At 41.9% G+C, this 12,478-nt stretch overlaps 1 protein-coding gene across 3 annotated transcripts in view; it reads right to left on the reverse strand.

Moving 5' to 3' along the window:
* Positions 1-3,272: 3,272 nt before the first annotated feature.
* MAML1 (mastermind like transcriptional coactivator 1) overlaps positions 3,273-12,478 on the reverse strand; it is a 39,069-nt gene continuing 29,863 nt past the window's right edge. For all 3 annotated transcript variants that reach the window (XM_014581148.3, XM_014581147.3, XM_075900512.2), the window contains exons 4-5: positions 9,609-9,720; positions 3,273-7,731 (exon numbers count right to left, since the gene is read on the reverse strand). In XM_014581148.3, the coding sequence (XP_014436634.2) occupies positions 6,743-7,731; positions 9,609-9,720 (1,101 nt within the window). In that variant the 3' untranslated portion in view covers positions 3,273-6,742. The remainder of the gene's footprint in view (positions 7,732-9,608; positions 9,721-12,478) is intronic.

A 12,478-nucleotide genomic window follows, 5' to 3' on the forward strand; every position in this document is an offset into this window, starting at 1 on the left:
GGATGCTACAATCTCCTCAGCACAAATAAATCAGATCTAAAAAGTAGGGCTGTCAAGCAATTACAAAATGTAATCATGATTAGTCATGCGATTAAAAAATGTAATTGCAATTACTCACGTGCAACACCCCTTTGAAATGTTATGGCAGTGTTTCAAAGAGGCAGCGCTGCATGGAGCCCAGGATCAGCTGGAGCTCCCAGCTGACCCCAAGCGATATGCAGCACTGCTCCTTGGAAGTGCCGGAGTAGCACTTCAAAGAGGCAGTGCAAGCGGAGCCAGGGATCAGCTGGAGTCCCCAGCTGATCCCCTGCCTCAGGGTGCAAAGCCTCTTTGAAGTTCTGCTCTGAAGCAGGGGGATCAGCTGAGGACTGCATTAGGAGCTGGGATCATCTCCAGCTGATCCCCAGATCAGCTGTTGCAAAGCCCTTTTGAAATACCACAAGCCTTTTGGAACAGGGAACTGGGGATCAGCTAGGCACACACAGCTGATCCGCTCCACTTGCAATGCCCCTTTGAAGTGCCAGAGCCAAGATTGATAGCAATTTGCATTAATGCCTGTGCTTAATGCATTAATCCTGTCCTGCATTAATTGTAGGCATTAACACAGGTTAATTGACAGCCCTAATAAAAAGGACAGGGTTTCAAAGGACATGTTGATGAGTTTGCAAGTAATAGGCAATTTGCTATTTCTATAGTGTTTGCTCCACTACATTTGATTGATTTGGGGTTGAAAATAACTGAAATCAGATTCTCCTCCCTAAGAACTCTCTGATGGGGAAACTAGAACACTGGGGACCCTAATGTCTAGTACAGATTTCTAAGTGGAGGCTAAAGTCATACACCTGGACCAGCTGCAGCATACAAGCCTGTGGTAGCTCTCTTTAGAGACTCCTCATTGAAGAGCACTTAATTCACTGAAGAGCATTAGGCCTCTTTTTAATCCACCCTCCACTGCTGCAACATCCCTCCTCCTTCTTCCTTCAGGTTTAATGGTTGGATGTGGTACATGTCACACTATGCACCTCAGGTGATCGGTATGTCAATAGCCACTTGGAGGACAACTGCTTCAAAGTGCAGATGTGTCTATGTGCTGCATGGGCACCTCAGGAATTTTAGGCAGTCTAAAATTCATGCTGCAATTGAGGTCTTGTCTTCAGTGCCCAGGATCACAGGTAAAGTAGCTGGTCCTGGTAGCAGGGGCTAGTTTTCCCTCAGTGGAGCCAAAATTAATGGAGAATGTAATTGGTGCTCCTACCCCCTCTAATTTCTGATATGCATTGAGATTCTAGGGTTTCTTCAGAATAGTGCTGCATGTGAAGGCAGCATTTAACCACAACCCAAACTCACTACATGGAGAAGGAACTGATGCAAGACGACACAGGTTATCAAAAATATCTCTTCAGAGGAAGTCAGGCTGGATCTTATGTCTATTAAATCCTTGGAACACTATTACAAAACTCCTTATACAGAAAGACACTGCAACAGAACACTTAGCTGATACAGCTAAAGATTATTTACTAATTAAGACTCAGGGTAAGCAAAAGGACTTTGAAAATATTCAAACACGGAAGACATGTTTTGGACTAAAATATGTACCTGATTTGATATTTGTGCAAGTGTTCTAATCATTAGTGCTAATCTGTGGTCAAAGTATGAGATGACTAAGAGAGGATCAGAAATCAGGAAGGCTAAGATAAAAATCAAGCATGTCACTTATTGGAATCTATCTTGTATTTTAACTTTTGATAAACAACACTAAAAGAAACTAAATTTCAGGTTTGCTACGCCTTTAGTATGTGATATGGCTCTTTTTCCAATGTTTAGGTAGAAACAGCAGTGGAAGCTAGTATCTCAGAATGGGCATACACAGATCAAAGATTTTTGCTCAGAGCTATGAAGCCTTAAGAGCACACACTTATTCTGAACAGAGTAGACAGCACCTACCAGAAGAGGTGCAACAAGCTACAGCTATTCCATAATTTTACTTTGGACTTAACTCTTTCCCTACTTGGCTACATCTAGACCACAAAGAAAAGTCGGAAAAGGATACGCAATTGCAAAGCGCTGGTCTAATTTTTTTACCGCTTTTCTTTCAAATGAGGCTTTTCAGAAACTTGGCGTGTCTACAAGGTGCCAAATTTCAGTAAAACCTGCTCTTTTGAGCCATCCCTTTTCCTCCTCTATAAACCTTGTTTTACAGAGATGTGAAAGAATGTGTCCGCTTTTCCAAAATTTTTTTGGAAAAGCAGACCCGTTCCTTGGATGAAGCATTGCTTTTCCAGGGTAAAGCACTGCAGTCTAGACGTAGCCTCTCATCAACATCAAGCAGCACTGGTAGGCTCTAAAGGAAGCAGCATTCATTCCTCTGCCAAAAGAAATCAGAAATCTTTAACGAAAGGGAAATATTAGAGAACTCCACTTCAGCTTTGTGTTTTGTTGCATAAAGGCAGTGATTTGATAAACTAGGTTTTTTGAGAAATATTTTTCTGTAATGTAAAAAAAAAAAATCCACACTATCTGTGTTTCTAGTGCAGATCGTCATTGAACAGAAGACAATGTAAGTGTTACATTGTAAACTGTTTGAGTCAGCAATTAAAAAAAAAACTACTATGTACTTAAAGTACTAACCACCTCAGGCCAAAATTTTCAAGAACTTAGTGGCCCATATTTTGGTACCACCTAGAAAATTGTGACCTCCAAAGTTGGCAGTTTCTCAATGGTTTAAAATAGGGAGGAAGCATGTAAAGCAGCATATGACTTCATTTTTGCAAGTTTTATTAATGCTGGTTTTTGGAAAGTTGGGCACAATTTAAAAGTTCTGATTTTCAATGCTATTGCAACTCATCGCTGGGGTCTCTCAAAGACAAGTGAAAACCTTTTACACCTGAAATCTAGAAATAAGAGTAGAGAGAAGACTTGAAACTAACTCCCCACTGACAACCATAAGCTCTAAGAAAATAATTTTTAAAAAGCAATAACCATCATTGATATATAGGATGTAGTTGAATATTAAGCTTAATTGTTCAAATTTAAGTGATGTTTCTGGTGGTTGGTTAAAGAATATTCTTGTCTTTCCCCTCTTCACTCCCACTGCAGTACAAGTTCTTTCCAAATTGGGACTAGAAGGATGGAAAGTTTTATTATGAAGACAGACAGAATAGGAGCATTACTAAATCAAAGCAATAGGTGTTCACAAACTCTCACACTTTCTATCATTAGGCTAAAGACAAACCTCACTAAGAATGATGATGCAAAAGTTACGGTCACAGCCATATGTTTAATACACTAGCAAAATATTTATTTGTATAATGATAAAACAGAAATGAAGGATTTCTTTTTTGGTGTGCACCAGTAATTGTAGTAAAAGAATAAGGGGATTAATGGGCTCTTCATACATTTCAATGACAAAAAACACAAAGGTTAACATCAATTTCAATTATTCTCCATTTACAAGCATAAACCTTACCATAACCCCTCAAAACACATATATAAAGAATTATAGTTTTAAAATCTATAAAAAGTAAAAAATATACAGTCAGAAGATCTAACTTATTCAATCTTTAATATAAAACTGTAAACATTTATTTACACAAAGGAAATGTGTATAACAAAAGTCTGAGCACCCTTTTCAATTGAGTTGTGGCTTTTGGAAGGCAGCGAATGTTGCACAGTGACAATTCTGACCCCTTCCCAAACACCCAAAACCGCAGTTTATAAATAAAGCCATGGGCGGCTGTGGCTAGGTAAAGGCGAACTACATCTTATTGCTCTGAAGCTGCGTCAAAATGGAAACCGAAGTGCATATATAAACTACATGTAAAAGTTGAAGGAGAATGTGCAGCCCATCTTCATCCATACATTTATGTATATCTAGAGCCCATTTTCAGTGTCCGCTGAACTGTTTTTACCGCAATATTATGTTTTAACAGTTTCACCACTTTATGCAGTCAGGGACAAACAACATTATCTGTGTTTAAACGTACAATAGCAGTCAAGACTAAGTTCAAACAGTTCTAAACACGTTTAACACTGTTTGCACACGACCAAAAGATGTTAGAAACCAGCCTGCCTACAACTTTGTTTGAGAAGTGTTTAAACAGTACTGGGGCTATCGTAGACAAGACCCTACAGTCAAAGCTGGACACAAGTATGAACAAAACCTTCAGGACAAGCAGGGCAATATCCATCAACTTCCACAACAATGGTGGGAACAGTACCTCTGCATTTTCTTCTCTGTGACAGTCTAGAAGTATAGAGACAGAATTTCTTTTTTTGGTAGCAAGTATACTAATCAGATCCTGTCCCTCAGATTATGGAATAATGATAGATTATATTTTGTTTAAGAGCTGACTTCCGTGTGTGAAATCCACTGAAAAATGTGGACTATTTCCTCACATAAAATAAACAGGGAAGAAATAAGATTTTAATTCTGCAACCCTGCTATTTCTCAGTGTTTAAGTAGGAAGAAAAGTGACATTACAGAATGCCACTGTTAAGAATGAGGTCCCAAGTACCCCCAATAGGAAAGGAAGGCACACCGGTGCAAAGTTAATACTTTAAAAAAGGTACAATGAATGCCCCTTTACCCTGTCCCCCTCCCCCCCCCCAAAAAAAATTAATAGGTTCAGTAGACTAGTAAATTTTTTCTTGGCCCAATTTTTTGTTTAATGCAACATTAAAAGTCGATCTTACTAAGCTTCACCCCTGCCCCCCACAACAATAGTTGATACCAGAGACGTTAGGATTAGTAATTTTAAACCTCAGCTATTTTCCCTAGACAATCTTAAAAACACTGTCACTAATACCAGTCACTGGCACTTCTCATTCAACTATCAACTCCCTATCTTACATTGTTTTTAAGAAACCTACAAAGGGATTACGTTTGCTGCAGTGGCATTTCAACCTCTCTAGTCAATGAACTCCACTGGTCAACAACTTTCATCAACAGCCTCCATATCATGCAAACTCTGTTTAACAGGACATAATTAACTCGTATTAGGTAAATGTGTACAACAAAACTAGGTTGCTGTGTATTTGGACAAGGTTAAATTAAAATTAGTGTTAAAAGCAAGTTTTTTTTTTAAAAAAAGTGCAAGTTGTCTGATAAAGGAGCTGCAGAGACAGCACAATATTTTCCTTCCTAGAATTCACTTTTATCCTTCACTCCCCCCTCCCACCCATTCCCCAAAAGCTTAAAATCCCTCACACTTCTGCAGTGCAGAAAGCCTCCTGAAGATACCAGTCTGTGTTGAAGGAAATCCTTTTAATCACAATGCAAGGAAATTATAAGGAGCTTTACAAAAATGGGGGGAAAAGTTGGTTTGTTTTTTTTTAAAATGGAGCTTGAAGGAAAAGTAGTATTTGTGCAGCTAAAAAACAAACTTTCACCTTTATTTCCTTTTTTAAATTAAAAGTTAAGGCAAGGTGGTTTGTTGGAGGGGAATATTTGGTAGCAAGTAAGGACTGTAGAACATTGACTGGTCTCATTGCTTTTCGTACCCTTTGTGAGACTGACCCTAACACATCCGGCCGGGTGAACAGTCTCCCCGGGCTATGCTGAAGGGAACTAGTTTCTGCTTCAAGTGAGATATGAGAAGGCAATCGTCTGTTCACAGAAGATTAACACTCCCTGTTTGTGAAAGAGAGATTTTCAAACTGAAGCAACCTTGAAACAAGTTTAGCATTTTTCCTGGCTTCTTGTGCTATTACTTGCAGATATTTACATTTTAGTAAGGATTTTCCACTTCTCAGCCTCATGCTTCTTTTATGCGCTGGATCCTAAAGTGACAAAATCTTGTGCTTATGGCATCATTGTACTTAGTTTTGGAGAAGACTGATCTAAAAAAAGTCCACATTACAAATACACTGCAGTAACAAATAATAAAACACAATGAGCTGTGATAGGGGCAACACCCTCCTTTAAACACAGCAAACTTTGGAAATGAATTATGATGAAACATGTGCAAAGTGAATTGCTTTATGTTTAACTCAGATATATTTGAAAAGTTCTCCCATTAGAAACACAGCAAGGTAAAAGCCAAGAAGTCTGTGTACCTCCAACACAGAGTGCAAACTGGAGTATGGAAATCCACAATCCATTAAGGAAGTCACCATCCTAAGCCAGCTGGCCAGGTTTTAACACTTTCTTTTCTTTAATTTCAGCATTTGGAAAAGTTTGCTGTAAATATTACTGTGAAATACTACTTGCTTGATAGTGCAGGCACACATTTCACTGGTGCGGAAAAGGACAGATCCTCTCCTCCCACAAAAGTCAAGTAAAACATTTGGTAGGACAGTACTGTAGTTAGTAGCATATCAAGTTGGGAAAAATTATCAACTCAAGTATTAAGTGCAGGAGACCAAGCCCCAAACACAAAATACTTGCCATTTTATTTTCTTTCTGCACCATTGCTGTGGGGTTTTATTTACTTTTAAATAATTAAAAACGTAAAGTTTCAAAACACAGCAAGAGATTTCTGAAGGGCTGATTGGGATGCACACAATTTGCCTGACCTGTTCAAATGTGCAATCTTCTTCAGATGCCGCAAAAATTAGCATGGTCATTGCAGACCTGCTTGGTGCACCATTCTGAGTCAGAGCCTGTTGGGAAGTAGCCCCATTCCATTTCCCAACCATTTACCTCTATTGCCTGCAAGTCTCTTCAATGCCACAGGTTTTTGGTCCAAGTGTAGTTTATATTTCATGAAATTAAAAAACGATGTAGAAACCCCCAAGCCCCATTTTAATGAGTTCCTAACAACTCATCCAAGTCATTCATCCATTCCTCTGAAGTCCTGTTTTTCAGCAAAGAGTCTATCAGGTCTGTGTCACCAGTCAAGCTCTGCAGTCCATTATTGCCTGATTGGCCGCTGTAGGCAAAAGGCAGCTCCTGACTGGTTGTCCTCACTGAGTAACCTTGAGTACAGTGCAGAGTGGCTCTACTGGGCAGCTGCTGATTTGCATTCTGGCCAAAAGCGGTCATATCTGGAACGGCCTGGCTCATGCTAGGCAAGACTTGTTGGGAGGATACCTGCTGTTGGGTAGGCGGGTTTGTCCTCTGCTGCGCACCTAAAGATGACAACATCTGCCCAGAGACAGCAGAGTTCATGGAGGCCATTGATCTGCTGGTGCTTAGGTTTACCTGAGGTATCCCTTGAGCAAACTGTTGACTGGCCATCTTTAGGTGAGTTTGCTGCATGTGGAAAGTGGAGCTGGCAGTAAATGACCCTAAGCCACCGTTTCCTTGTGTCTGATTATTCATATTAGGCATACCTTGGTGTTGCCAAGATGGATTTTGGGCCCCAATACCTGCTGGCACTCTTGCCATCTGTGACTTGCCCATGGCTGGATTCAGTGCCCCTTTATTGTGCTGCTGAGAAATGGCTGGGTTTCCCAGGGTGCTCTGCCCATAGCCAGCAGGAACAGGAGTGCCCTGACCCAAGCTGGGCTGCCTTTGCATCTGTAGTTGTCCGTTGGCACTTTGATTTGCATGGTGTGAAATCATCTGTGTCATACCAGATGTCATGTTGTACAGCCCCCCTCGCTGAATGTTTTGCATACTAGTGTACTGAGTCACACCCCGATCCTGCTGACTGGAGCCTGATTGCAAAGAAGGAACAGAGCTGTGTCCAGGTCCCATCTGAATCATGTTCTGGGTCTGAGAAAACATCCGCGGACTGCTGGAGTTGGACTGTCCCAAGTTACTTACACCAGTCATGGATGGAGATGACCCTGTAAAACACAGCAATATTTTCTATATTAACTGTTTATTTCAGTTTATCCAGAGTAAATGTTTAGATGCAATTTCATATATATATATATATATATATATATATATATATATATATATATATAAAAAAGGTGCATTTAAGTAGATATAATTGTATCTCAAACTCAAACACACACACATACACACACACACACACACACACACACAGAGCGCATATAAATGGGAAAGTTCTATACAACAACTTCCTTGTAGTATGTGTCAGTAAAGAAGCCTCCAACTGTCGCCCCAGTCAGTGCTTGCTACTGATCTAATATGCACAAGTATGATTGTAACAATGTCAGCAATTTGAATGGCACTTCTTTTGGAGGAGAAGGCAGAACCCAAGATTACAAGGGACAGATTTTTAAAGGTGTTTAGGCACCTAAAAATGTAAACAGATGCCAAGTAGGATTTTCAAAACCACCTAGGAATCTAACTCTTATTTAAGTCAACTGGAGGCATCTAAGTGCTGTTCATAATCCCACTAGGAACCTTTACATATCTGACGCAAAGTGCCTATTGCATGGCTAATGAAATAAAAATCTATGTCCTTCACATCAGAGTTCATGTCCATGAAAGCGCTCTGAACAGAGAGGGGGGAGTCAACACGTTGAAATATAGCAGTCAGGTTGAGAATGCAGGCAGGCTCTCCAACTCGCTCATCTTGAGTGGATACAAATAGTCTAACCCCGCAATAGAGTTTCTGCCAAATCTCTTAGCTAAAACAGATGTATTATTAGTATTTGCAGCTGAGTACCTTTTGGATTTTCCTATGAAGTGTTCACTATGCATCAACATGCAAGACTGAATCAAACATGATGAATAAGCAATATGCTCAGTAAACCACCAACATGGCAGCTCCTTTTTAACTCTACATAAAAGCATGTATGCAGAAATCTAGTTCTCGCTTCCTCAAAGTCCAAAATATAAAGAGAGACAAGAAGAAAGTGTACAGAAAAAAAATCCTAGAAATAGCTCCAATACATTTTCTGCAATGAATATAAATGAATCCCCAAAAGAGCTCTCCACCTCTTTCAACTTTATTAAACTGAAGCAGCCATTCATACCAGAAAAGCTGGAGGTGAATATTTTGTATTCAGGCAAGATAAGTACAAAAATTGGATAGTTTCAATGTTAGGGCTTTCAAAGCATTGAATAAGTTCTCAGTGAAATATACCATAAATTAAAAAAAAAAAAAAAGCAGAGAAAGTCCATTTTTTGCCATGCTAATAAAGAAGTGTCAATATGCCTGGATGAAAGTAATAAAATAACTAGTTATATTAACTATAGGATAGACCCAATGGTGCTTTAACAATCCTGTAACTCTTGCAAATTGTTACATGCTCAGTAATTCTAATGCAGTATTTACCACTGCATTTCTGGTGGCGAGACTGTTTATACTGAAAGCAGTTTTTTGCCCCAGTGCAGGGGAAGCCTCTTTCTAGTATAAAATGATAGATGATTACTGGCCTCCAGTGTTTCCATATCAGCTATGCTATTCCAACTGACTGATGATTACATCCTCTTGCTACCAGCATTATAGTCAGTTCCACCCCTCTCCCTCTTCATGCCATCTCTTTACCCAAGCATTATAGCGTTTTTCCTAGGGGTGTATTATAGAGTTGGACATTGAATATAAAAATGTTCCACTTCAATTAATGTGTGGGGGATAGTTTTGTTAAATAGCAGCTGAAGTTAGAGTACGTATCAAAACAATTTAAAGAGGTGTAACAAAAGAACAAAAAAAAAATTTAACAAGGGACTTTGAAGACACCCTATTTTTATTCCCAAGGAGCCATCTCTTTTCACCGTTGTAAATACAACTTCCACATTTGTTTACCTGTGAACTGTCCAACCTGCTGCTGGTATGGGTTCTGTGCCTGATCCTGGTACTGAGGGGGTGGTCGGGTCAGGTGCCGCTGCAGCTGCTGCTCTTGTTGGTGCCGCTTTTCCTACAAAAGTGGAAAAAAGAAACAACACTTAATTTCAAGTGTGAATTCATACAGAATGGCTACTTGCCTTTTGTAACTGTTGTTCTTAGAGATGTTACTCACATCTATTCCAGTGTGTGCATACTGCATGCACAACCATCACAAGACTTTTCCCTAAAAGGTATCCACTGGGTCCGCTGTGGCACGCCCAGTGGTGACACCTTGCGGCATCGCATATATACCTCTGCTAACCAACTCCCATTTCATTTCTTTTTGCCGGAACAGTCTTAGAGGGGAGGTCGTTGGGTCTCAAATGGACATGAGCAGCACATCTTGAAGAACAATAGTTACCCAAGGGTAAGTAACCATTCTTTCTTCTTCAAGTTACTGCTCATGTGCATTCCAGCAGTTCATACAGAGGAGGGGCTGGACCTCAACTCATTGCTGAGTGCAGTACAGCCCCACTAAACTAGGGATGGGAATGACTAGTTGACTGTCCGATAAGAAAATGCTTATTGGATAATCGACAGGCTAGTCAACCACTCCCTTCTGCCCTGCCCCCCCCCTTGCTGCCTCTATCGGGGGGGGGGGACGGAAGGGAGGGAGAGAAGAAGGGAGTGCTTCAAAGTGGCAGTGATGCATGGAGCCTGGGATCAGACATAGGGCTTCACACGGCACTGTCACTTTGGAACACTGTGTGCAGCCTAGGGTCAGCCTGGGGTGTCCCCAAGATGCACACGGCATTTTAAAGCAGCAGCACTGTGTGGAGCCCAGGATCAGCTGGGGATTCCCCCGCTAACCCCAGGCTCCCTGTGCCGCTGCCGCTTTGAAACAGGGGAGTCCCCGGTTGCTTTGAAATGCCATGGGAAACAGGTGGAAAGCATCTGACAAGACAATCAGCCCTGAAACGAGCAGAACCGTGGGCACTTGCTATATAGGCTGGTCATGAACTGGTCCACCTGAGGATGACCCTACTCTCGGAAGATGGGGAGAGCTACGTCTGCCCAGAAACTACTTGTGGGATTGAAAGGACTAACTGAGGCGATCTGCAAGGTTGTTTTGAGTGCCCAAAAGGTACAAGACTTGCAGGTGAATGTTGTGAGAAATGTAAATGTCCCACAGGTCGATGGCCTCCTGGCACAAGGAGAGACACAAGCAGCACCCTGTCAACTGATATAAAACATCGCTGTGATATTGCCGGTCATCATGACGACACACTTGCCCTGTAGGTAAGGCAGGAACACCTGGCAAGTGAGATGGACCACCCTGAGTTCCTGGGTGTTGATATGCAACATCATTTCCATGCAAGACCACAGGCCTCGTGTTTGCAAACGGTTCAGGTGTGCCCCCCACACCGTGTCCAAGGCATCTACACCAGGGTGATATCGGGCTGCAGCCCTGCGAACAGAATCCCTACATACACACTATGTGGGGCTGCACCCAACAGTCAAGAGATTGCAGGGTTGCTGGTGGCATGGTGACCATGCAGTCAAGGGAGTCTAGAAGGGCTGAACACCACCCACCGCCTGTCACACTTGGAGTAGGTGGAGGTACAGGTGGACATGGCGTAGGATATAGGTACAGAATACCATGTGCCTAAGGAGCCTCATGCAGTTGGACACCATAATCGTCGAGCACTGTTGCAGCAAAGAGATGAGGCCCGCCATGGCCTGGAACAGAGACTCGGGCAGGGAAACTGTCACCCAGGTAGAATCAAGAAGGGACCCAATGAACTTGGATCTTTGCATAAAAATGAGGGTGGATTTTGGCAGTTGAGGATCAGACCCAAGTGGGAGAATGCAGCCTTAACCACTTTCATGGTGCCTAAGCATCTGCTCCTGTCCTTGATTAGCCAGTCATAGGAAGACTCGCACTTAGTTCCTGCACGAGAACATGACCTCCATCTCCATGCACTTGGTAAATACCCCAGGCACTATGGCCAGGCTGAAGAGCAGCACCACGAACTAGTAATGCCGGTTCGCCAGTGTGAGTGCACGCACGCACACACACACACGTGCACGCACACAGAGGAAAAGGTAGTGGGCTGGGATAATGGAGATTTATTGGGGGCAGTGTACGAGTCTCCCTCATCTAGCAAGGGGATGATAGAGGCCAGGGCATCTTGCTGAACTTGAGCCTTGGTGTGACCATGTTCAGGTTTCTGAGATCCAGTATGGGGCACAGACCCCCCCCCCTTTTGGCCTTCAGGATAAGGAACTTCTGGAAGTAAAATCTCTTTGCCCCTGAACTCCTGCAGGACCTCTTCTATCCCCACCAAAGCGAGGAGCACTCTCACTTCCTGGACAAGGGGTCGTTCAAGGGTTACTGGTTATCTGTGTACATGGGTACACATACACATCCTTAATTTAGATATGCATTGCAGCAACTTCTGTTGCATGGTTCTGCCATCCTAGCTTTCAGTTAGTGCATTTTTTCTGAGTTCATCAGAATTCTGTTAAGCACTGATCAGAATCTGCTCTCCTTTCCCTTCCTCTTTTAAATAAAAACTGTTGCACTTGACCCCTGCAAAGAGAAAATATTTATCCGGGTTGGCTGTATAGCACTATTAAAGCCTGGCTCCAAAGCTGAGACAGTTGGAGTGAGGCAAAGGAGAAGTCTACAGAAAAGGGAAAAAAGGAGTAAGCATTTCAAAGAAAGGCCTCTAAGGCAATATAGCAAGAGTATATGGATGAGGCCTATAATCAGGTACATATGCTTATTTAAGGGTTACAGACTTCCCGTGAAAGAGAAAAAACCTTCAGCCTCTGTGCCAATGTGG

Source organism: Pelodiscus sinensis, chromosome 16 (assembly GCF_052426305.1).
Source record: "Pelodiscus sinensis isolate ZL-2025 chromosome 16, ASM5242630v1, whole genome shotgun sequence".
Lineage (NCBI taxonomy): Eukaryota > Metazoa > Chordata > Testudines > Trionychidae > Pelodiscus > Pelodiscus sinensis.